This window comes from Sparus aurata, chromosome 17, assembly GCF_900880675.1.
Source record: "Sparus aurata chromosome 17, fSpaAur1.1, whole genome shotgun sequence".
NCBI lineage: Eukaryota > Metazoa > Chordata > Actinopteri > Spariformes > Sparidae > Sparus > Sparus aurata.
In genome coordinates, this window is record NC_044203.1 from 32,753,599 (window position 1) to 32,781,032 (window position 27,434).

Sequence of the window (27,434 nt, forward strand, 5' to 3'; positions counted from 1 at the left end):
GCATTCCGTGTGGCTGACATAGGTCGATACTATGATTAATAATTAATTGTATAACGTTGATTTATTGACATACCTCCACCCGACACTCAGACCAGGGGCTGTATTGCCACCGGTAGCATGGTCGCACAGGGCATGGCTTCCACTGCTCCATCTGAGAAGGGCAGGGCCGGCCGTCACCCTGAGAGGCCTGAACCACCGACCTCTGCCGCCACATCTTACCTGGAGAAAACACACAAGAAGTGACATAATCAGTGTATTATTTTTGTTTGAAGATAGGAGCTCTTCCCGCAGAGTATGCCAAGGATTTGTACTGCCATGATTGCACAGCCGAATTATTTGTGATGGTTTGTTCAATTAAAACAAATATCATTTATATGATAAAATTAAGTACCACTCAAGCTAGAAAAACAGTAGCAACAAGGTCCTCTCTGACTTATTCCCCGCTCCAATATGAAACTTGAGTGTTGTGCTTGATAGATTTTAAATGTTGTGTTTGTTTTTTTCTTTCTGCAAAACCTTTACAGGTTTTTGTTTGACACATTTTTGATTATTGAGTGTCAAATGTTGTCTTTTCTGCACAATAAACTTACTGCAAGCAGATTTGGCACACACAGTGGCCATTAAGGTTTACCACACAGCAGCTATCCATTCCCCCTCTAAACAGCTCATTTTAAATACATGTGTATGTGTTTGTTTTGAACGCATTAAATTAATGTTACTGTGCGCAAGAGCACTTCACTTCAAAGGAGCCGGGTTTTATGAATAGCCTGTAATACTGCGCTGTTTCTTTTCACTGCCACCTTGATTCCAGGTGCACTTGTAAAATAGCTTTGCTTCCACATCAATCAGCAAACTCTCATCATCCAAGAAATTACAGCAGCTAACACCTCAGAGAATGTTTGATTCAAGAGCAGAATTTACGCTATGAATCTGCAAAGAAAACACTACACACACCACACGCCACGCACACACACACACACACACACACACACATTAAAATGCAACCTTGCCGTCTACCTGTTTTAAACCACCCACTCTCAGATCACAGAGCCTTTCATTTGTTGAACGTCCCACTTTCATTTTCACACTGCCTAGCCAGCAATCTGCTCACCTCATAATACACCTCTGCCTAACCTATGACACCTTTCGACACATAAAACACAAACCAGCCATCCCACACACTCACACAAACTGTACAACCTCATATCCTATTCCAGCAAGAGAACTTCCCACACACACAATCACAAACACACACACACAAAAAAACACATCAAATAAGGTCCCCTCTTGCTCCTTTAGCCTTTCTGAAACTTTTATCTTATTCCTTGTGATTTAGCAACTATCGCAGTAGCAATGCTTCTTCAAAGTGCTCCCTGCAGCCTGAGGAGCAGGAAGATGTAATGGGACAAAATCAATTGTGTGAACCGCCGGAACAACAGAAAGGCAGCAGGGGGACAAATTTTCGCCGGTCATTGGGGAAGACTGTAAGGTCTCTTAAATAAACACTTCCTCTTTTTTGTGCTTTTGTGAGTTTTTCTGGCCAAATGCCTCCTGGGGAGCAGGAAATGTGTGATATAAGACTTTTTTAGTCATTCCAGGATGTTCTGCTGAGCGTGCATGTTTACCAAACCACCGCATGCTTTAATGCAGAAAACTGTTGATGCAATATTCTCCTTACAAACAAACCTGATACTGTGTGTGTGTGTGTGTATGTCCTTCTTCCTATATGCAGGCCCCCTGCAGACCTGTGAGTTTTTACTTGCATCTCCCTGCTTCACAATCAGAAGACTGCAGTTGTATTTAGCAGCCTTGAGTTGTAGATGTGTACATCACAACTCAAGGCTGCTAAATACAACTGCAGTCTTCTTTTACTGGCTACTGAGCATCATAAAGCCGACTGTTGCAATTTCAGTATGATTATTTCATGTTACAAGCAACCCAGGGAGTGTAAACAAAAAGTCACACCTGTGTCTCAGTGCTGCTGGATCATAATGATAATATCCGTCAGGTCTGCCTCTTCACATCATCATACTATATTAACAATGTCATTATCATCAAGCACACCGGGGGTGTGTGATCCTCGCTTGGAAATATTCACAGATTAATTTCTTGTCCCACATTGTTTATGGAGGTGAGATCATAGCAACCATATTGCAGATGTGTCAGCCATGAGGTTACTGAATGCTGTAAACATTCAACTTCAAAAATATCATTTTCCATTTTCCTCTTATGTATCTTTGAAGCTTACCTGAGTTTTCGACCTCTAGTCGTGCTATGGAGCTGTTTACACATGAGTGAATCCTCAATTTTGTTATTTACACATGAGAAAACATGAGAACAAAGGCAGGAATGAAGAAGACTGCAGGGTAGTAAACATTTATACTCTTACAAACAAGGAAGGATTTATATTGTTTAAAAATATGATCTCTGCAAATGTTTTAGGTTGAAGTAAATGTGTTCAACATGTTTGTTTGACCTCAAGGATACACACAGTGCGGGTTTGGTGAGTAATAATGGATGTAAAACTACCTTTTGTTTGTTTACAAGAGAACTCTACGAAATCCCTTTAAGTTTGTTAACATCATCTCATCATCATTTTCTGTATCAGCTTCTCTTAGCTTTTCATTGAAGCTGCCTGATCGTTACACTTAGTGAAATATTTAAATAGATTTAGTATGTATTTATTTATCTTTTTGCTGCAAAGTTATAGAAAATAGAAATATTATTGATGTCTTGGCATCAATGCAATCACATTTCAATAACTTTTTAAAAATGTGACTCATGCTGTGCAATGCTACGCTGCACAGCATGAGTCTGTAATGACTGAACGACTGCAGAGCTGTGAAGTTTAAGAGTCAAACCTAATTTGAGCTGAATCACTGCCCCTGTTATCTGTTGCAAATTCAATAGCTTGACGTGTTTGCTTACTTGCTAACCTCAGACAAATTCTGCATCATTTTTATATCCCATCTTCAAAATTTATAGACTAACTTTAATGTCAGTAAGTTTTATTTTGCCCCTGAGCGTGTCTTTATGGGGTTATGTGTCTTTTTCTCGATATTGAAAACTGTAATATAAACACATATCAGTACAGTGATCATTGTAAGTGTTTACTTACTACTAAATATATAATAGGTTAACATTTATGCACTAAAATATGTAATAACTTAACTAGAACTTTTGTGTTATTTTCAGTTGTGCACTTCCCGGTCCCAAATGTTCTAACAGTGTTGGAACCTTGAATTAGATACTGTAGCAGTTTGTTTAATTTGGTCGCCTGTTGCTATCACTTCAGTGGAAAGCTCAGATGATGTGTCAGGGAGTGAGGAAGGAAGTAGAGGAACGTGACTAAACATAACGTGAACAAAGCTTTCATACATCACCTCATCCGACACATTTCTGCCTGAGTCATGCCAGATAGTTTTTCCTTGACTGGTTGCTCAAGACTAAAACTGACTACTTCAGATGTCATCAACCTATGCCTCTGGTTTTCACTTGCTTTGACTGAGAGACGTCTAGCGGCAGAAATTACATACTGGGTGTTTAATTGCTGAGGAAGAGGTGACCTAACATTTAGAGAAGTGTCTTGTTGGGTAAAGGTCACATATTTCTGTTCTTTGATCAACTGAAAACTGCTCAAGGGATAAATGTCAACAACAGTTTTGGAAAATTTGAGTTCATCATAGTGTTGGGCAAAATGCCTCGATCATTATGAACCTTACCTTCTAGTCCACATGTCTGTGAACACTCTGACCAGGCCGACCACTCCGACAGCTGACAGTTGACGGGACACTCGACAACACAGAGATGTTCATCTGCCACTTCTTTTCTAAATTCAACTGCAGCACAGGTAGGAAATGAAAGGGGGCGAGTCATGACACATCATCATATCATTCACAACGCAGGGGGAACAAACCGATTCAATCTGTTACAGCCAGACAGGAGTTTGACCTCTCAGCACTACAATTCCCAGAAGTCTTTGTTCTGGCAGGGGACGGACTTGCTGGGCAGCATCAGGCCAGCAGAGTTGAACATCACAGCTGCTGTGAAAGCTATTCTGACACAATGTGTTTTTGTGAATGAGCCAGATGATGAAGTGGGCCAAGGGTTAAATAGCTGAGGGGATGGCTCAGCCACAGCCCGCCGGTTACAATTACAGGGAGCTGAGACACATTATGAATGAATAAAACACTAAGCCTGAAGCTACAACAACAATCCTCTGCACGGGAATATTGTGAATATTTAATGTTGCTTTGGGCCTAATAGTACTGGAAGGTATGGTAATCTATTGTAATGAGTGATGTGATTAAGTCATTAAGAAAAATGATGGTGTTCAAAGAAAGAGTGTAATAAACTAACAGCCACAGAAGCCAAAAGGGAAAGTAAAAGGAAACACTTGAGGAAAGTCTTACCTTCTCACAGAATTTCATATCGACTGATTTGCCGGTGCTGCGAACACAGTCGAGCATCCGGGTCTTGATGCCACTTCCACACACAGCCGTAGGACTCAGCTGACATGTGCTCCAGTCTAACGAGAAACAGAACGTATTCAAGTTCAAGTTGACTATGTTGCATTTCCTCTATTTGCTTCTTTCACACTGCAAGCAGTCCAAGAACTGTCAGGAGAAAAGCCACATATGCTAAATGTACTTGTCAGTTTCTTAGTTGGATTCTAATGCAGCAAAGTGCCTTGATCCTGGCAAATGATATCCTAAAACTAGGTATTGAGGATTTTCTGAGTTCCATTAGCTCTCACCCTGAATACAATGAGAAATAAATCAAAATAAACAACACCGGTGACAACATCAGAAAGGTTTCTCTTAACCTGTCAGTGCAACTCTTAGTAGGAAAAGCTATTTTTACAAAAATACAAACGTCATAGCTATTAAAACATTTCTGTGTAGCAAATTCAAATCTAAAGTAATTTTAGGTCTCAAGTCCTCAAACCTGCAGAGTCCATTACATTCAATACTGTGCCAAACCAGTTCACATCAAGCCTATCAGCAGCATATCAATCTCTCTGTATAGAGCAATGTACCAGAGTTTTTAAAACTGGAGTCCATGGTGATTTTCTCACGCTGGCCCACCGTCAGCAATGCGTTTCAAGTCAACCAGCAAAGATTGATGTTTTAGAGCTGAGGGCAGGTACGACAGCTTAGGCAAATAACAGCAGCAAACATTTTGTGCTGCAGGATTAAGGGTAAGTTCAAGTAAATGTAGAAGTCCTTAGCAAATACAATGTGTTTTCAGATGTGAACTCTTTAAATGACACAACATTTGAAAATGTTATCCGTCAAAACTTTGTTACTAATGTTTTTATGTGATTGCGCTCTCAAATGTGTCAGTGTGCAAGTGTGTGGTACACCCTACACTGCTCAATTACTTCTTTATTTTTTATTAAACCTTTTTTTCAAATCTGAATAAAATCAAAGGCAAGTTCCAACTCCATTCTTAGACTTCTATTATCACATTTTCTGACCGCTTGGTTACAGCAATAAAAAACACAACGCTGACAGACAGTATTATCACTTATTAAACTGGTATAGTTGAAAATGTCTTTATACATCAAGCAGATACTGAGCAACATTAGCATTCATTTGAAGTTGTGTATGTGGCCATGTGATGAAGTCCAATATTTTCTCTGATATAACTCTGCTTTGCTCTACAGCAACTCCCGAGGCAAAATCCAGCTCAATTAGCTTCTAAATGCTCCACTGTGATACCCTGCTAGCTGGGATCTGCCTGCTGTTAGACGCGGGGCAGGTAGCCTTTAGTGGGTTTAACAGAGCTTATTTGCCTGTCGTGCCTGGGAAAGACACAGATGAGATCGGTGAGGATGAACCAAAACAGTAGAATTCACGGCAGGAAAACCGAAACAATGAGCGAAAGTATCTTGCTCTATGGAGCTGAGGGGACCTGCAGAGTTGGGTGATAATAACAAGTGATCCTTTCCCCTACACAAACATAGACAGTTGATCAATTATGTATAATATTGCTTATAGCGCCTTTAAGTGTGACTCACGAACATGTCATAACACTACAGCTCTTAACATGCACCTGCACAGGACAAAATGGTTGTAATAAATAATCATATTTGTCATATTCAGGGTTGATGGATAAATACAGGCACAGAAATACAGTTGGAACATTAAAATGAGTTGGTCATATTTGTACGAGATGAGTTGCAAAGAAACATCCTCCAACTACATTTTGCAGCAGAATATGACCCTCACATGATGACTGCTTCCTGCTGGAGAGTAGGACAGACAGCTTTGCCACATACAGCAAATATGTACTAGTGTTCAGTAGGGCTGGGTATCACCAGGTACCTCGCGATACGATACTATCACGATATTTTGCCCACGATAACATCACGATACAGCGATTCTGCGATAATCGATATATTGCAAGGAATTACATCACGATACAGCGATTCTGCGATAATCGATATATTGCAAGGAATTTCATCCACGATACATCACGATATCTGTGTCACTGAAGAAATTCAGAATTTATTGACTGCACTGAATCCATTTCACAGGAATTACAAAACATTGTCATTCAATTTCACATGAATGACAGCCAAGTAAACAAAGAGTATATTGCACAGTGTCTCTTCTTAACACACACACTGACTACAACTATCATTAAATATCTATATGTGTGGGTTTCAGAGCTACTTAAACCATTTTTTTTAAATGTATTTGGTTGTATACCTATGTTTGAATAAAGATAAAGCTGTCCTCCGAAGAGGGGTGGTGGTGGTGGGCCAAAAAAAAATACATTTTTAAATATCGATATTTGGCACCAGTGTATCGATAACATACCTCAAGATGAAATATCGCGATATATTGTAGTATCGATATTTTGGCACACCCCTAGTGTTCAGCAGGTTGCTGCTCTTGATTTTACTACCCTGAGTGCAAGCAGAGTTGGAAGGCAGGTGAGAGGGAGTCATGATTTAGACAGGAGCAGGATGGAAGGGGAGAGGAACATGTATTCAAGTCACAGAAACCAGCATTTCACGAGTGCTCGTCCTCTGTAGTTGGATGTCTTTTCGGTTGAAGCAGGTTGATGTGACGGGACAAAACACAAGGAGACGCTTTTCAAATGTGTTCAAATGCGTCAGCTGTCACAAATTCTTTACACTTCAGAATGAATAAATCCCAGACAGTGAGAAACAACCATGGCGCGCCTCAGCCTTTTGAGAGTGAACATGCAGAAATGCACGGTCGCACCATGATTTCATGTTACTTTGAAAGATGTTTAGCTTAATGTTTTATAAGCTGATATACATGTAGATGTGGCAGAAGGCAACTTTTGTATTACATTTTTGATGTGGTGTTCCAAGACGTGACACTACAAAATTAATTATTAATTTCTGACTTAACTCAAACTTTCATTCCTTCACTGCACTGTATGTGATAGATCTTTTCGGAGGGATTTGCCAAGCATACAAATGAAACCACTACGGGCTCACAGATGACTCGACAAAATTACAAACATGCCGTGTGCATGGCATACTGTGAGTTTGCCTTCATCTCATGACCTTTGTTGTGTGACGCACTTCATCTCTCTCCGCCATCCCCCCCTTCCACCATGACGCTCTTAAAACTTAAAATAATTGGTGCGTGTTTTGTTGTGTGAGTCAGACTCTATATAGCTTCTTGAATGTCGAAGATCACTGTCGATAACAGATGATGACTTTGTCAGCAAAGACGTCGCTGGAGATTTATAACAGCTCACTAAATCCAATAAATCTGGCTGCCATCAGTATCCTTTTATGTCAGCATCATAAGTAAGCTGTGGTGCCAGGCCGTCATATGTTAGTTAAAAAAAAAAGGATTTAAAAGTAACATCAATTCAAGTTCTCCTAAATAAACCTCACCAGAAAAATACAGAGACATAAGAGGCTGAACCTTGCAAAAAAAAATAAAAAATCTGTGAAGTGGAAAGTCAACTTTTCATTGCAGACTTCGGGTGCCAGTGCCTTTAAAACCACAGTGTGCAGTCTGTTGGTAAAAACACTCTGCAACAACAGGGAGGCTGAGGTATCACTCATGAAGTGTGCCATTCGCTGACAAAGATGAGTGGCTGTTTTTAGCTGCAGTGAGCTCGTTTGCAAGCTCAACTCTGGGAATTGTGTCTCCTTCTGCCGAGTAGCTTTGTGGCACTCTGGGGACTGAAAATAGGGAGATTGCAACAAGAAAGAGTGACAGTAAGAGACAAAGAGAGAGACAGCACGAAAATGAGTAAAACTGTGAAGGAAGGTGCAGCTTGGATTGTCCCGGCATGAACAAAGAAAAAAAAAAAGGAGTGCTTTACCCAATAATAATCTCTGCTCGTATATTATGTACATATACCCCGGGATGCCAGTATGCTACTGTGAACCCAGCAGTAGGGATTATATGTCACGTCTCACAGCGTAACCACACAAAGGGCCGACAGAGAAGGAGGGTGGGCTGGTTGAAAATGTGGAGCAGCGGCAACGCAGGCAACACAACAAATCTTTGGAACTGAAATATCGAAACAGAGACAATCTCTAATTTTTCCATTCATATTGAAAGAGTTGGTACAGTTTCTAGAATGAAATGTGATAGAGCTGCCTCTGTGACATGTGATATGGAGGTGTGATATCCTGCAGATTAGACAGGGGAGGTCTGGAAGACGGCCAGTTCAAATCATTGAATGGTTCTGAAATATTTTTCTTCATAGCAGCTTTAATTGACATATTTAAACCAACCGTGTGTCGTATGACAATTTGATAAAAGTAGGACAATATGAAAGTGTTCGCTCATCCTGATGAACCTACTGAGAATTATCACATGATCTGCAGGTCAGCTCGACTTTATAGTGAGTTTTAGCTCATTTTTCAGCTGTACGCTCTGAAAGTGTTTTTGACTGAAGAAGGCAGCTGTTTTCAGCGAAAACACATCTGAAGACCCACTGTACACTACCTGTTCAGCAGCTTTAGCAGCTAAAGATATTTCTTTAAGGAGTTGGTAGACACCTCCAAAAGAATGATAATGTTGCTGGGTATGTAAATAAGCAACTGTTTACTGGCAGGTTCAACCCCAGTGGCCCACAGTTTTACTTGTACTTGGTAACCGCTAGACTTTAATGATTGTCACTGTAGTAAACTGCAGACCACAATGTGCGCCCATTTAACTTTCCCTCTAAAACTGAAGCCAAGGTGAAACATAACCAACACAGAGATCAGCCTGTGTCCAGACAAGAACTTTGCAAAAATCAGCTGTGAGCAAAACTTAAAAAAGCTCTTTAATGTAACATGGTCAGCATATCAGACAAGGTCTGATAAAACCTTGCAAGGTTTGCAATTAACTTACAAAACAAATCAAAGTGACAAGTCTGCTAAAAATAAAAATAGATGATCCAATTTTTTTTTTTTTTATTGCTCCTACTGTTACGGAGGCTGTGTTTGCTCTGATGTTCACAGAGGGTTTCAATTTCAGATGATTTATTCCATTTCAAGGGCTGTTTTCACATTAGTGATTCGGTTGTAGTTGAGAAACATTTATTTTGACAAACCGTTGGCAGCAGCCCAAATACCAATCTGGTCTATCAAAAACACAAGGCACGTACAGTACCGTCATTTTGATGGGAACCATGTCTGCAACAAGCAAACTGCTTTCACGACCTTACAGAGAGAGGCGAATCAACAGAAATTCAGCACTTCTGACCACTGCGTCTTAATGACAGTGCATCTCTTAACGTTCTTGGGCATTTCCCTTACCTGTGATGTTGTAGAAGTAGTTGAAACAGTTGAGGTTCAGGCTGCAGGGCTCACTGTCAGTCGTGTTCGGACACTCCCTCCCGACGCTGGGTGACCGGAGGGTGTACGCTGTTCGCACTCGACTGTTGGTTCTGGTACATGGCTGGAACAGAAAACTCTCAATTAAAGAGTGAAATGATGATAACTGAATACAAACATATCCCTGAAGTGGAACTAAGTGATGTCCATGTTGAACATTAATGGCTGAAACTGTGTTTGTTTTCTCATGTCAGGACTATTTCCCATCTAACTGGGCCACAGTTAATTGAGATGTCAAAATCTTGGTGCAGGAAAAAAAATTCTCCCACAGCGTCAATATGCCTCATTCCTGTAGGGTCTGAAAATAAATAAATAAAGAGCGTTCCCCTTCGCTCTAACCTGGCATTCCCAAAATGTGGAATTCCATTTTTTCCTGCAGGAAATGACAGGACAGATGTTCTGCTGGAATGGTAAACCACCAGATCCTACACGGTCATTGCTTGCAGAAAAGAGAGTTGTGGGGGAAAATGACAGCCTTTTGAATAACTCCATTGCTGGTGAGATGAATAAAACATGGGAGAGGCCCCGCTGGTGCCACTGCAGACTCCAATTCGAGATTGGAATTGTGGGAAGTCGGTGTGTCAAGCACTTTGGGAGAGAATGGGGTGTGATTAACAATGGCCAGCATGCTGCTGTGCGAACAGCAGGTGAAACCAGAGCAGTTAAAATGGCATTTTAGCCTGAACGGGAGGTTTCAGGGGTGGAGGAGCTGAACAGGATGTTCTGACATCTTGCATGTTTTTGCAAAAGGAAGAACGAAGGTTTTTCTTCGGGCTGCAGTTTGTAGGTGTAAGTTTTGCTGACTTAAATCAGGGGTCGGTGACCCTTTCCAAAAAACAACTGCAAAGTCTTAATATTTTATAGTGAGTTGGAAAAGGACTTTCAGGTCATAATGTAGGAGATCTTCTCATTTTGCCATCAACTAAATCGACATTTTTTTGAAAACACAACTAATTATTTTCACCGTCATGGCTGACTGCCAAAGGATGATCTCATTCTTAGCCAACTTTTAGCCAACTTTTGTACACCACTGCTGATGTAGAGACAGTTGGAGTGTGTGTGTCAGAAAATGTAAATTTGGACACCTCCTGAGTCTTCATCATAAATCATCTTCCTTCCCTGCTGAATGCACAGTGAGTACAGTGTAATATAGGTGATATATAAGCAATTTTTTCTCCTGCTTCCTAGTTCATATATCTCTTTTATTCCTCCTTGGTGGACGAGAAATAACCTGTTGACAAAGATTCATACACTGCTCACTATAATACAGAGCAGCTACGCTTTGAATTCCTCGAGCCTCAGAGAAAAAAAATATTTCTGACAAGAAAAAGATATCAAGATAAATCTCAGTGGGCTTTGCTGAAATCTGACGCTCCCATATCTACTGTGTGCCAGATAGCTGAGCTGCTGCTTTCTGATCTGGGTTCAGCTCTCACCAGGCTGCAGCGGCTCCAGGGGCCCCAGTCATTGAGAACGCAGTCCTCGGGACAGGGCAGTCGGCTCTCTCTGGCCCCCAAGGGCATCTCCTCTGGGTCACATAGGTAGTCCTCCACAGACTCAGACGGCCCATCTATAGTGTTGAGCATGCACCTGTGGGATTTGTTGAGAGACGCTGAATTTGACCTTATTTTAGCGATGCTGCTGTTCGCAAGAGCAGAGCAAAAGAGTCAGAGTTGGCAGGTACATGAAGTACTGTGTTTCTCAAGCAGTGTGGTGTGTCAGTCAGAGTACGTGAGGTCAATTTTATGAGGATAAAGAAAATGTGTTGTATTTGGTGACAGTAACACAAACTGTCGAAGGCAGTGTGATGAAAACGGAATGGTTTAAATAGAAACCTAAAAGTAAGATGAAAAAATTCAAAGGAAGGTTATTATTTTGATGCATGTGGTGATTTTGAACTGAATCCTGGCTTTCATCAACTGTTGCTGCCACGATTTTTGGATTTTTTTCCTCCACATTAGTTTTTTTACACTGCAGCAGACAAGATAAAGAGGAGGTGAGACTGCCACTAGTGTAACTGATAAATTCACCTTCTCTAAAGAGTAAAAACTCATCTGAGATCAGCCGAATTTTTAATCACTGTGATTCTAAAGCAGCCTTCCATGACTGAACACCAACAATCATACAAGGCGTGAGACTTGTGTTTTTTTTTATAAGTTCAAGAGTTCCATCTCAATGCATTTGGCAGCGTGTAGGTTGTTGTCTGTCAGCTAAACCATGTTTGACAGGTCAGTCAAGCCAACATACAATCATTTGAATGTTTTCCCCTCCTACAAAAAATGCCTTACTTTACATAATGTAGTGGGTTAGGGTCATATTAATTAAATAATTAATGTAAATTAGGCCTGTCAGCTTTACTGGAGCTCTGACAGCTTGCAGCTGCTGAAGATCCTCTGATGATAAATTAACAATAATAATGATGACAACCTATAAAGTAGACACCACATATTCATAGAGAGCTCAGTGATTCTTCAGATTGCTTGTTTTGATAGATTATTAGTCCAAAACTCAAATTTCCGAAAAAATATAACCAATAAAAGAAGAAATGCATTACATTAGCACATCTGCAATTACCAAAGCAATTATTACATAATTTTTGTTGATAAGCTGACCAGTAAGCTTACTGGCTCATCATTTCAGCATTAATTCAAGGCATATTTAACAGTGATGTATCCGTGATGTATAGAAACAATAGAAACACAGACACACAGTAGGACAAAGAGCTTGATAGATACCTGACTTTCCTGGTCTGGACGCCTTCGCCGCAGTTCTCTTTCAAGTCCACGTTGCTGACTTTCCACACACTCCACGGCTCAGCCACCCACACATACTGATTACAGTCGCTCTGACAGGGCACCACCTCATACACCTGAGGACAGAATCGCCTCACAGTATTTATGTGCTTTCAAAGTTTTTTGAAATGAGATACAAGTACAAAGGTAACAGATGGATGTCATTTTTTTTTTTCACTCCAGAGAACATTCAGTAGGTTGGGCCAGCTAGTGTCATAATCATCTTGGACATAAAAAAGAAGTGGCCTCAAAAAACTATATATATTTCTTTAGAAATATTTCGTCTTAGCCATGGAAGTTTGTCAGAAAAGTTTTGCCTAATGCGCAGTGATTCTTTGGCTCAGCTCTCCGAGGTTTAACTCAGCCAACAAGATTATTTCTGCCCCCAGAGCAGCTCTGCCTCTGAGACATGTCTGTATAAATATAACTCCCATCTGATAGCACCTTGTTTACTTACAGTGAGGATACTGTGTACATACATCTGTCACTGACCCACTGACATTAGTGACACTTAACATCTGCGACTACATTACAGATAGCTGAGGAAAGCAGCTCTTACCTGAGCCTGTAGCAGTGAGTCATATCCAGCGAGCATTGGGGTGGATTAAAAGGAGACAGATGGATTAATGAGCACATGCCAACTGTTCATATAGTGCAGAACCTATGATTAATGCAAAATTCGAGAGGGCATAATCAGAAAAGCCTCTGGCATAAATACATGTGTGAACTTAGCAGATACACACACGTACAGTACACACACTGCCAGGCATATATCAACACAAACTTAATCTGCATCTGCTGATACTCACGGGCCTGGAAAGCATTTCATTTTTGCAAATCATGGAAACCTTAAGGAATCAACTGGCACACGTTGGGGCATTAATGTGGTGGATGGGATCCATTTATAGCACACATTGCTTTTTCCACTGTCGCTGCTACAGCAAAAAATTAGTGCAGCAATAATGAGGGGAAGGTAAAGGAAAGCTCTGCAGACTCAAGCTGATTATTCATTAATAATGGATTTCTTTCTCTCTCTCCAGTGTTGGATACGTATAATGTGTATCAGACTTGTAATAAGTATAAATATATTGTAGCACAGTTCATAAATATTCAAGAATCAATGGCGAGATGAAAGCCAGCTCTGTTTTTTTTTATCTCAATCTCCTGCTCAGCCCCCAATTCAGACTTCAAAACTGAGCTGGGGAAAGTGCCAGTTTCAGTGTTTGTACCTGGTTGATGTGATCCAGTTTGGGACACGGCCGGCCGCCATTGTACGGTTTCTCCCTGAGCCACTTGGAGCGAACTTTGACACCGCTGCCGCAGGACTTGCTGCAGCGAGACCAGTTGGACCATTCACTGAGTTTACAGTCTGAGGGGCAGGGAATGATGCACGCCTCTTCAATATATCCTGAAAGGAGCACAAAAAGGGTTGTTTTAGGGCTGAAAATACATCATTTTCATTAACGATTAATGTTAATGATTATTCATATGATTAATTAGTTGATCATTTAGCTTTATAAATTTGGGAAAAATGTCCATAACAATTGCCATAAGCCCAAGGTGACATCTTTAAAACAGCAGACCAAAAACCAAAAGACGGTTCATTTACAGTCATACATTTTACAGAAAAGCAGCACATTGTCAAATTTAAGATGCTAGAACAAGCAAATGTTAATCAACCGCCAAAATATAAATCAGTGTTTTCCAAAGCCCAAGATGAAACATTTAAACGGCTAATTTTGTCCACAACTAAAAGATATTTAGGTAACTGTCACAGATGAATAAACAACCAATCCATTAATTGAATAATGGTTGTAGTTTCACAGAGATACAAAGATTTCTTATGGTGGCAGTTCTTTTTTTTGGCTTATGTCCTTTTAAAGGGTAGCTGATGATTGTTGCTTTGCCATGAGGTGCACACACACATCACAAGACAAAATGATGATTTGCTGCTTTACTAGACAGTGCACTGTAGTCTGTTATTAATGATATCAGAAGGAAAAAATATTCACCAGAAAACTTAGATTCCTAAGAAATAAAACTCCCTTCACTCTGCAGCCCACCAGCTGGATTTCAGCTTCTCAGCCTCCATGTTGAGAATGATTGAATCTCCCAGAAGAATCTTGTTTTCTTATCTAGTATAAAACTACATTTTTAAAGTTAGTTTGACTTTTCAATCTACCAGAGCATTACAGTTAAAGATCTCTTTAAATACTAGATGGGGAAAAGTACCCAGCTGTAAGAGCACTGCAAACTATTAACTGACAAATATTTCACAAACTAATCTAAATGCATCTATTGATTTTCAGCCAACTGGAATGATAACAGCCCACGGTCAAAGGTCGAACTTTATGCTCTGTTATATAAAGGTCTAAAAATCTACCAAAGTAGTGGTTGGGTTGGGGCGGGCGGCAGGCTTCATTATTTCAATCTATTTTTCCTCAGCTCACAGGGCCATGACACAGTTCACCAGGATGATTTCAAGCATTTCACTCTGCTTGTTATTTGTGTTTTCACCAACTCTGGGCTGTGACTTCCTCTGTTTTCGCCTGTACACACAGTCTAGGGATCAGTCAAATGTGCTGAAAGAGATTATTCTTCCGAACTTTTGGCTGTGTGAAAGACTTTTTTTTCACTTGCTCAGAGACAGCCTGTTTAGAAGACAGAACCTAAGACATTTTTTTAGGCTTATGCAACAGCACTGGCTGTGAATCCGTTTAGCCTTTGATTAAGAAAATCGATGAGGTGAATGAGCCGGGAAAGTGGAGTGTCTCACTGGACGCCTAAACACTTCCTCTTTCTGATGTGGGCTCTTTCAGGATGCTTTGCTCTTTAGTGAGAGACATGTGGTGCTACACTGACTGACAGATCTGCTGAAAACACACTTCCCACGATTTTAGTGGACTCGTTTTAGAGGAATCCCAAAGAGGCTATTCAGCTCTTACAAATCAATTTCGTCAATTTCTATTTGACTATTTATTGTCATGTTTTTAACCGCGGTCAAGTCTTCCAGGGCAGACGTGTTTTTCTGTGAATAGCTCAGAAGCACATTGATCTGCTGGGTACAACAGCTATTGCCCCATTCTCAAAGCCTGGTTATGTCGGGCCATGATCAGACCAAAAATAAATGAATACATAGAGAAATAATTAAATAAAAAATGCATTCGGCTGTGTTGGTGTGGGCATGTTGCTAAGGGTACTGTAGAAGATGAAACATAATCCTAAAAGCTCAGTCTGACTAATACATTTACACATTTTAGGGCTCAGCCGATGCCAAGAAAAGTGCACCACAGCTAATAATACAATGATACACGGTTGTAAAACTTATTATCATGCCGATTACCACTTCTTCCCTGATGACACCCATTTATGTTGAAAATTAACCCATCCAGAATGTGCACGTGTAAGATTGCCAAATTAATCAAAGACGTTTTCATTATGTTGCAGAAAAAATTTCAGCTGGCTTTGATGTTTTTGACAGATGACCCTGATGTTCATGCAGTTTTGTAATTTTAATCACAAAGAAAACATTTAGTTTTTCAATTCAGTGCAAGTGTTGGTCTGAACACAGCCTTACCATCATTCAGGATGGGTGAGGGTTTGTTATTAAGGACAACGTCTGCACAAGATTAATACCATCGATGTGGTGACTACAACTAAACAAATCTGTGAGACCTCTTACAGGTAAAATAATCTCTAACCCTTACGAGGCCTCTCACTGTTCTTTCTGCTTGTCCTCTTTCAGCATATCTGCAGAACTCTGCAGCCATAGGTGGAAACATTTTGCTCAGAAACACTTGGACGTGTCTTATATATGGATGAGTGGAGCTTAAGCATGGGGTTTAAACTTGGCTGAGCTAAAGAGGACAGTTGAAGGGTGATCTTGCTGCTATGCAGTCCTAAAACTGAGCAGTAACATTTCTTGAGGCTAATATGATTATAAAATAAAAACTCAGTTTAATCCGGTCAGGACTTCAATCCTGGCAGCACTTTGGCACAAACTAAATGCACAGCGACATGATCACAACCATACACATGCACGCACACACACACTTCTGCCTGACCTCCTTACACTCTGTTGCCCAGAGTCCAGATCAGCATCTCTACATCAACACCTTGCTGAGTTCAGCACGGCCTCTGGAAGCTGAAGCGGAGGCGTCATGATCTCTGACCTCCCACTGTAGGCTCTACATACAGTCTAGTCATTCTAAATCACAGATGCTGTCACTTTTAGTTCACTCACAGTGCAAAAGCTGCCGCACCTCTGTCTGCAGTTCACTTACAGTTCACCTGATATAAACTTGATAGGTGTCTTGGCCAGTGCTCAGGGAGGTTTTTGGGATGAGTCCAGCTAGGAGATCACTACTGTTGCCTTCAGAAGTCAACGTCTAACCTGGCACCAGCTCTTGTTATAAATCCCTACACAGTTGTCACTGCTGTGTGAAGCTTTTCTAAACACTGACAGCCCAACTGCACCTGAAATATTAAGTGTCCAACCAGCTCTTGAACATCCAACTGAAAATTGGGATATGCATTTAAATGCCTCTACAAATAGACAGGTTTCTAAGCGCAGTCATAATCATCATATATATATATATATATATATATATATATATATATATATATATAGATATATATATATATATATATATATATATATATATATATATATAGATATATATATATATATATATATATATATATATATATATATATATATATATATATATATATATATATATATATATATATATATATATATATATATACATAAAATGATTATGACTGCTATTTTCTGTTTGCATACACACGATCCCTCCTAACAACCTGACATAATGTTAAGATATGAATAAACCTCAAAAGGAAAGACTGAACAAAAAATAGAACACGACCACAAACTATGGCTTAAGAAACATCACCTTCACAGCGGTACGCCTGCTAAATAAAGTTTTGTAGACCTGTCAGTACATTTGTGTTTATTTCAGACATGATCACAACCTTTGTGATTAAGAATCTTTAAACTTTGTTTATTCTTTCTTTTTTATTGACACCCTCATTCATGAAGGCCACAATGGTTAAAGTATTACTTAACAAGAAACATGTTCTCTTGCTGAGCAACAATAGAAGGTTATTTTAAGGTGCAATATGTTTTTCTCATTAAATGTCTTAATGATACAGACTTGTGACAATATTACCATTTTAATGTGTGTCTGCAATTAGTCTACGGCTCTGCTGTAAAAAAAAAAAGTAAACAAAGTTAATTCACTCATTTGTTTAGAGTTAAGTATATGTAGAATGGAGTGCTTTCAGGGGACTTTTTTTAATGCTTACTGTGCCATTGTCAAGTTACTTCCACCAGTGTTTTCCAAAGTGGCCTGCATAATGAGAGTATCTGCTGTGTGTGTGTAATCAATTCAATTCTTAATGTCTTTTGTCATCAGTTATTTTGCTAATATTTGTCAAATGCTGGAGACGACTCCCAGCTTGGCAGGACGCAACCTCTCAGCTGAGTGCGTGCAAACACACATTCAATCAGAGCATGTGGGGGCAGTGCAGACACAGACAGATTGTCGGCCATCAAATTCACATCGTTATGAAGAGGGTCATACGCACGGTGAATCACAATTTGTTAATCAGAACTGTAATAAGGTAGTATAATAAGGTAGATGGCTGGACTATGAAAAGCTCTGGGGTATACACTACTAGATTGATGTTTGTACCCACATGAGTTAGTAATGGGATTTTGCCAAATACTTTACCCCCCTCCCCTTTTTTTTTTTTTGCACTTTCAAGGACCAAAAGCATGCTGGGCCCCAGGGAACCCAGGACACCCTGATAGCAGATCCAGCCACCACTTATTTCTGGCCACCCAGCCAGGAATAAATCCCAGCTCAGTCACCATAGTGTTGGCTTCTGAAACAAATTTCAAACACTCGACGGGTGGTGGGCCTGTGAAGCTTTACATGAACCTTTTGGCTCCAGGAATCATCCAACATTACTGCCAGGTTTCTGACCTGTTACACCTCCTGCACCAGAATCATCTCCAAGGCAAAGTGGACAGCGAAATCCCTGCATGCTCTGAAAAAACTATGGAGGCTATTTGCTCAGGACGGAGCAAAGAGGAATAAGAGTTACCAGAGGCCAGAAGGACCCTTTGATGCACATTACTGATCTTAAAAGACACTGACCTCAGTCCACAAAGCTGGCAGCCCATTGTCTACATGTTGTAACACTCAAAACAGCCTAAGCTCAATTATACGGCACAGCTGTCAAGTGTGTTTCTCTTGTAATTACAAATATGACTCGTAAAGCACCAACTAATCTGGTCACTGCAGTACCGGTCAAGCTCACAGGTCCACAGCAAGATACTTGCCCTTCAGCTTTACCCTTTATAGCTTCCCACAGTGACTGTATTCCCTCCTCCTTCACCATTTCCTGCTAAAACGGGGCTAAGGCACCCTGAGCTGTCCTGTAATATTAAGTCACGGTAAAGGTCAAAGCATCATGGGTCGCTTGTAGTCATACATATATGAACTATATGACTAATGTCATATATAGGACATTTCCCCTGACTACACCATGACCTTTGGCACAGTGCTAATAGTTGTAGATAAAGCCATTAGATTTTTGTTGATACGGTAAAAAAAAATCTTTGTTAGATGGGATTAAAAACTTTAGACACCATCTTAATGACAGCAGACCAAAGCAATTCCGGTCATTGTCTTGAGCTGTAACACTGTGGCTTAGTCTTGAGCCTCTACCCCCTCAGTCTTGATTATATTGAACATGACAACACACTAATTAGATCTTCTTGTGGCTGGCTGCAATCATTGCAGGGAACTAATAGAATCAGGAATTTGTCATTTGGATGTTACTAAATTCTTGTGCTGCTGAATATTAGTCTCCCAGCTGTCAAGCTAAATTTAAATGATTTATATAGTTAAAAAAATAATATAATACACAAATTACACAAGTCCTTTTTGATTTATTTTTCTCTGTAGTTGACGATCCTCATATTGTTACTTGCTGCAGAAGAATTGCTCACAAAGATTTAGCATCATCTTCTCTAACAATATTTCATTTCTCTCTCATAGAGGAATGAGGCAAGCTAAAAAGTGAGTAACACCACAAGGCTTGGCTCAACGTGCACGTTTAATGATAATCCCGTTTTTTTTCTGTTGATGTCTGTGGAATATAGAGATAACAGTGGCACAGTTTTCCTGATCACCATCATAGCCGAGGGCACTGTGTCAGCCGCAGAGTCGTGGAAGGACCCCGTCTCCTCCTCTACCGAGATTAAAAGCGATGACGGCTGAGATGGAGGGAAAGGCACAGAAAATGAAAGCAGGAGTGGCAGATAGAGCGAAGGGGAAGAGCGACTAAATGAGGAGGATAAAAGAGAGATTTAATGATATCTTTGAGATTCACATGTACAAATGCCAAGCCCCATGAATGTGTTTTTGTTTTCGTGCGCAACTCAAGGAACACAATCTTTTATTCTGAGCTCAACGATGCTTGAAGATGAATGCATGGATGCACACACACACATGCACTCGCACACATTCACATAGGTGTAAAAATACACAGAAGCTGACAAACACACACACACACACACACACAACCACATCTTTACGACGTGCTCTTGTCACACCCACACCCAGATTAACTGACGCATATCTGAATCTGTGACTCACAGAAGGAGACTAAAACCATGTTTATATATGCACAACGCTGATGTATTCATTTGAACATCTCCCGCATTCTATTTCACAGCAATTTCACAACGAGTTTCTGAGCCCGGATTCTTTGCTTGAAGTATTTTGGATCTAAGATAAGACCTTACAACAAGGAGACAAATGATTCTGACAGGAGTGTGCCAGAAAAAGGTCTTCTTATGTGAAAGTCAGGATGCAAAATGAGTTTCTAGCCTCCATGGGAGGTGTTTTCATACAGGCACAAACAAAACCCTTCACTTCAGATGAATATTTAAGAGAACAAAAAGTTATTCTTGCGTCTACAGCAATCCGATATGCTACTGTATGTTTCTCACCTGGCCAAGGCTGGCAAGGGAAAGAAAATCTGATTTGGTACATAAAGTACTACACCTCAAGACTTCTGTGCTCAAATGCAGATTTCTGTCAGAGCCTCTTCCATCATCAAGGGTCCCAGGCCAAAGTTAAAGATTAGCTGACCCAAATTCTGAGAGATTATATTTTTGCACTGGCCTCTAGTGCTACATGTATGTAGCGTTGCAGACAGTTTTGGTCTTATTTCTCCAGGTCAATTCGACAGCAAAATCTTACAAATGTGATGATTCACAGAACACTCAATTGTATTATATTTTTTAGGTTAAGTTTGAATCACACAAAAATGTATAATGAGCTTATGAAACTGATAGATCAAATCAAGCAATCTGATGTTCGAATATTAACTCTCTAAAATGGTAATTCCGTCCAACTCCTTTGCACAATTCTGCAATTCTTCGCCCTATGTCTGGCTTGCTTCCCTCTAAGCAACACTGTAAGACACTGTCAATGGTACAATTGCTATAAAAAGGAAACATTTAAGATCAGGAGTGTGAATGTTTTATGAACATGTTATTAAAAAAACGGTATAATTTGAATGTGTGTAACTTTCATACAGCAATACTTGGTCACCTTTTAATAAAAGCAATACATCACTCCAGGCTGTGATATATTGTGATTATATCACAGCTAAGGGGCTTTGTTCAGCCCAACATGAACAATTTATCATGGCCCTCCGTGAGCTATTGCTAAAGTGAAACACTAATGTCTCTCAGGGGTGACGTGGTGTCGGAGGGTGTGGTTCTGTTCTGAGCTCAGCAACAATCCCAGTTGGCTTGCTAACACTAAGGAGAGGGCCGCAGGGAGCCTAACACAACTTCCACCAGTGTGGGCTGTAAATAAGAATGTACTCTCTAATTTCATCACATCTATATGTTTGATAAATTCACTCCTCCACACAAGCTGCAGCTTAACTCTTGAAACTACAACACATGTATGTGTGCTGTGTGGGTTTGTTTGAAAAAAAGTAAGTGGAAAGCTCCTTTTGAACTAAGTAGAGTTCACGAGATGTGAAACTGAGTTTTATCTAATTAGTCTTAGTCTTTTTCAGTAAAAGCAAAGCCTTGATGAGTTCTAAACTACAGAGAGTGTCAAATAAAGATTACTCAGTCATAATCCATGTTATCTTGATATAATATCTATGTTAGGTACACTATGAGTGGAGGCCCATGGCCAAAAATACCCTTTTTTGTAATCTTGGCGAACCAACCCTTAAACAACACAACCGACTCTGTGATTAAACCTCTGCAGTGACACAAACACATTCACATGTACTCACCATGGCTGTTACAGCGTAAGGTCTCCACCAGCCTGTTGTCCTGGTCGTAGCACACCATGGCCTGGTAGCGATAGCCCTGTCCACACTCCTTGATGTCTCCCTGGACCTTCATCCCCAGGCTGCTCTCCACTCGACCTCCCTCGGGCAGGATGCAGTCTGACCAGTTCCCCACCGGCTGGGCATTGTACTTGTCACAGGGGCAGTACTGGGTCTCACTCAAAGGGTACATCTGCGTGTTCTTGCACTTGTCTTTCTTCTTGCTTCGCCCTAAGTAGATCAGACGGACAGAGATGAGGAGAACAGCCATGGGAAATGTGACTCCACGTGTCTGTTGGTGTTGGTGGATTTCTGTCTCTGTAGGGCTGAAGCGGCCTTGAGTCTCCTGATACTCAAGGCCACTTTCAAGGCTTGGCAAAGCTTACTGACTGAAAAAAGTTGTTGTCCCTCACGTGGGATTCATGCATGGGGAGTCAGCAACTCCTGATGATAGATTATGCCAGCAAAAATAGTTTCAAGCAGAGTGCTCTTTTACTGAAACAGCTTGACGTTTTTTTTTTTTATCCTCAGACATGTCAAGCATCGTTAATCATTGATCACTATGCAAAAAAATCTTTTCTCTTGTGGCAGGAGTTGTTCCCATTCAAACAAGGTAATGGTGACTGTCTACCTAACAGCCCACAATATCTTTACCTGTAGGTGCCAGTGTCTCCATATAGCTGGTTTGACTAATTGTTTTGCATTCAAATAATTTCAGCAAAGGTTTTGCGCAGTTAACCCTCAATGAGGGCCACAGCTGGCTGTTCCTAATTGTATTTAAACAACAAATGACTGTGTGGCATCTGTCTGTAAAGGTCATACTGACCAACAAGCAGCAGAAAAGTAGACATTTTGGATTGAACAAAAGCAACAAGAAGATAAAAACAACTCTTTAAGTTGAGTCTTGAAGACTCTTTTAACTGGTGAATGGGTGTGCGAGGGACTGGCCAACACTTCTGACAACTTTCTCAAATACAGCGGTAAGGAATCTGGATAAAATAAAACCCACGCCATCTGAAAGCTAAGAAGACTTAAACCACTCTTTCTACGAGGCTTTTTTACGCACTACTTGACCTCTCTGCTCGTTTACACTCCACTGAATGGGTCAGAACATCTCACATCAGGGGAAAATAAGAGCTTTTCAAATCCACTTTCTCACAGTTCCAACTTGACTCCCCCCCAGTGACCTCCCATGTCGGTGTCTTAATGCATTCAACCAGTCTTGTTGTTTTGATTTTATGACTTTGATACACAGAGCAACTCTCTGGGGGCACTCTGATGGATAACAAAGGCTGAGGAGATACTTTAGATTTGTTGCTTTAATCCCACTGGAGCATTTAGTGGGAAAGAACTACATGAACAGATTTACGACATTGTGTTTCACTTTACTCCTCGTCTCTTGGAGCGTCGCCCAGTAAAATTACCCCCTAAATTGTCTGGTAGCTCACAAACACTTAAACTACAGTGCAAATAAGCTTGTCAGAAAGGGATTCAAAACAACAGCCCATTGTTTGTGCTGTGCCACTCTGTGCTCCCCACCTATCAATGCCCTCTTTCTGGTGCGGACCCCCACACAGTCAGCTGTGCAGGACGAGAACTTGGACCAGTTGGTCAGCTGGCAGTCATCCTGGCACGGGAGCTGACAGCGCTGAGTGATGGTGGGCATGGCCTTGGCGAATTTCAGGCACTCGCTGATGTCGGCCTGCGTCCCATCCAGCTGGCGACAGGACACAGCTGGAAGAATTAGAGGAAGACAGGTCAAAAAAGCTTAATTAGAATGTGTAAGGGGCCATAAAGTGGCTTATTTCACTGTTTCAACAGAAGGTTTGGTTATAGCAAGTTTTAAAAAGTGCAAACTAATGACATATGGTAATTAGAGGGGAAATGAGTGACCTGTAGTACCCAAGTGCAGCACATACTGTACCTGTAGTTTACCTCCAGATATATGATTGTTTTTAAAGTTTAGTACATTTTGCATTTGTATTTTAAAGTAGTTTTTAACATTTCTAATAAAGGAATAGCCCAACACTTTGGGAAACTGCACACCAAATTAGTTAGTTCACTGTTCAGCTTGGTTCACTGGTTGATATGTCTGTATTTTAATACTATATTTAATGGACACATAATCTTCTCACCTCACTCGCAGTAAAAAACCAAAGAAGCCTTTTCATCAAAATGTTAAAATAGTCCTTTAATGATAACTAAATTGAGTGTCTCTTTTTATGTATTTTTACATAACTGTTTTTTAAAAACATTATGAAAAATTAAATGGACATAAATTATTCAGTTTTTTACATCTATAAGTTTAAGTGATGGCGCTTAATCATTTTCTTACAAAAGATGAAGCTCAACTGGAGCCACACAACATATCGTTAAACTGTTGACAAAGAATAAAGGCTGCACAATTAACCAAAAAAAAACATTGTTATATGGCCAAATCATATAATAACAATAATAAGGGTAAATTGCCAATTTCTTCTTCTCCAGATGTAAGAAAACATGTTTGTTTGAGAACCGACCCCAGTGTTTTTTGTGTTTTTTGTTGCTTTTAACCGATACAGACTGAAAAGTAATCCCTGTAACCGGTAAAACGATTGATATCTCATAAAGCTGGGGTGTCCATTTAAGAGATCCCAGTATGTCTTTCTCCACTTGTGAACAAAGCGTCAAATAGAGATTCAAAGAGGACAAGAGCTCACGAGAAATAGCTCGACTCTATAATTCAGATTAGATTTCACGGAGGGCTAAATAACAATCACAAGCAGAGCAGAACAAATGCATCTCTACCTCAATTGTTTTTAAAGCCCACAGGTCAATTTATGTTAGCTTGCATCATCCCCCTTCTTTGTTCTTTCAATAAAGGGTATTACTTTTGTTGCTGCAATATTTCATTTTCTTGTGATGCAGACGCTCTGCAGGGCTGTACCTTCATAGAGAAATCAATCTCTAAGCACTTTTTTGCTGAACCCCTGTGGGCACTGCTATTGGTTTGGAAAGCCTGCGTCTCGTGGTGTGTGAGGTCAGGTATGTGTGTTCAAGAAGAAAAAAGGGAAGCACATGCTCTCAGTTGTTCCTTGTGTTTAATAGTGCTTCTACAGTGTTTTCCCCTCCGAGGAAAGCCTCTGTTCTGGCAGACAACACGATGCCAAAAATCAGACCAGAAAAGACAGCGTGTCCTATTTTGTTTAAGTCAATGACAAAATGATTTCTGTCATTCAAAGGTGTCAAAGGGATGACGACAAGTGCAGGAGCGTCTGGGCATCAGGTGTCACATGGTATCAAATCAGTGAGAAGCTGCGGAGAATAGTGCAGTGAGTGGACCTTAAAGCATTTTCACGAATAAATTGATTCTTCCATCCATTATTATGAGCTAGCAAAAAAGGAAAACTGAAATATAAGCACTAAGAATGGCCTTCTATAGGAGCTGGAGCATAATGAAATTGATCATTCTGCGTGACCCCCTGAAATTGGATTTTTATGAAAGCCTCCCAGGACTACATGGCACATCCATCCTCTATAAAAAGGCACGAGGACATATGCTTTTAAAGAGAGAGCCACGACTTCTTTAAAATACTCTTCACTTATGTGTAAACCCATATGAGCAGGATGTTGGGCTGTGCTTATGCTATAGGCAAGGTGCGGCATATCTCCTCCTAAATTTCAACAAAAGACACTTGATTAAAATTGCATGACAAGAGCCTGAAGCGAAAAAAAAAGCCAGCAGTGAAACAACGAAAACTGTCAAACACGTCTCAAGAGGCATATGACGAGTTGTGAGCACACGTCCTCTCCAAGCTCTGGAGAAAAACAAAAAAATAAAAACAAATCAGAAAAAAGTCTCTTGCAGATGTTTTTAGGAGCGTCAGCCTCCAAATGTGTCGAATCTTGTAAGTGTGAAGATTTGATATGTGCTCTAAGTAAATTGGCCTTTTCTCTAAACCTTGGCACATCCATCTGCTGCCTCATGGCCGGGCTCCAGATGCAATGCAATGAGCAAAGATTTAATTTACGATGATTAGGAATGGTTCAGTGAAGATGCAGGGAGGAAGCGGAGATGAAGAGATTGGTTTCTATACCTCTTGTTTGAAGTCCTGGTCCACAGGTCTCCTGCGCGCCGGCGCTGTTCTGTCTGAGAAACCACGGGACCAGCTGGCACTTCCTCCATTTGTGTGTTTTCCACCTGGAATACATCAGGGCAGTTTAACAATCAGTGTGTTTGCTTGAACACCAACACACTGCACCATGTCAGACAATCAATATGTAATAAAGTTCGGTTTAAAGGCTGAACTATTTAAGGAAACTTGTTTTGAAGTGTACGGTACAAGACAGAATCTGACAGTATCAGACACTTAACACAAACGTCTTTTATCTTGTATCTTGTTTTTACATGAACAGATTGAGACGAAATTATGCAGTTGCTTGACATTGTTGTTTGTAGAGTCAGTCAGAGAAAAATCCTCTTTATTTGATTTTATTATTTGTTTTAGAAAATTTGACTAGTTTGGCACAAATGTAATCAGATATTCTATTAGTGGCATCTATGTATGACAGTTTCAAGTAAACACAGAATCATTGCTGTAGGAATCTCTCTCTCACAACACAACCAGTCTAGGTAGATGCCAACCCACCACTGAGTACGGTCCTGATCTGAGGTTTCTGAAGCAAAGGCAGTTTTCTCTTTCCACTGTTGCCAAATGCTTGATCATGTGGGACATGTTGGTGAATGAAAATGTATTGTCCACACCTGCTAAATTTGGAAAGTGTCATGAGATGACCTTTGCTGTGAATTGGCGCAATACAAATAAAGATTGACTGATTGAATATATTGTGTAACCTCCATGCCTTACCACCAAAATCCTAAACGCCTAATTTTAGAGTTTTTAAACGTTTAGTTTAAAACAATCTTCTAATCTACTTCAATGTTTACCCTCTGATAACTTTATCACTCTGTTACTTGCCCAAGATCGTTGATATACGAGAAGACTGACCACTCTGTTGTTTGTTTGTTTTTTCTGAGCAGCAAAAAGACTGAGTGCACTTTTTAATTAACACACTTAAAAAATGATACAGAGTGGTGTGTCTCCTTCCAGAAAACCACCTTGTGTCAAAATGTAGACCCTGTTATTTGAATGCCCTTCATCATTATTGCTGTAACATATTGACATACTTTGGCATATTATTAAAAAAAGACAAAATCTTTGTGTTAAGTCCAAAATGAAGGAAATTCTCCTAGAGTAATTAAAATAGCTCTTTGTCCAATATTAAGCAATGAACAATCAGTTCTGATTAAATATTTGATTGTATTGAATCCAAATAAAGAAATTAACTCTTTCACTATGGAGTCAGTGGAATATAGTAGTACTGGTATATTTTACAATTACTCTATTGTGCTGTTCAACAGAACCAATGAG

At 40.2% G+C, this 27,434-nt stretch overlaps 1 protein-coding gene across 1 annotated transcript in view; it reads right to left on the bottom strand.

Annotated features, from left to right (window-relative positions):
* Positions 1–4,259: 4,259 nt before the first annotated feature.
* The window catches only part of LOC115567778 (thrombospondin type-1 domain-containing protein 7A-like), an 85,009-nt gene continuing 61,834 nt past the window's right edge, over positions 4,260–27,434 (bottom strand). Inside the window, exons 13-21 of the mRNA XM_030394625.1 lie at positions 26,100–26,203; positions 23,563–23,757; positions 21,988–22,254; positions 13,853–14,032; positions 12,568–12,706; positions 11,269–11,422; positions 9,755–9,896; positions 4,413–4,528; positions 4,260–4,268 (exon numbers count right to left, since the gene is read on the bottom strand). Coding sequence (XP_030250485.1) covers positions 4,260–4,268; positions 4,413–4,528; positions 9,755–9,896; positions 11,269–11,422; positions 12,568–12,706; positions 13,853–14,032; positions 21,988–22,254; positions 23,563–23,757; positions 26,100–26,203 — 1,306 coding nt within the window. The remainder of the gene's footprint in view (positions 4,269–4,412; positions 4,529–9,754; positions 9,897–11,268; positions 11,423–12,567; positions 12,707–13,852; positions 14,033–21,987; positions 22,255–23,562; positions 23,758–26,099; positions 26,204–27,434) is intronic.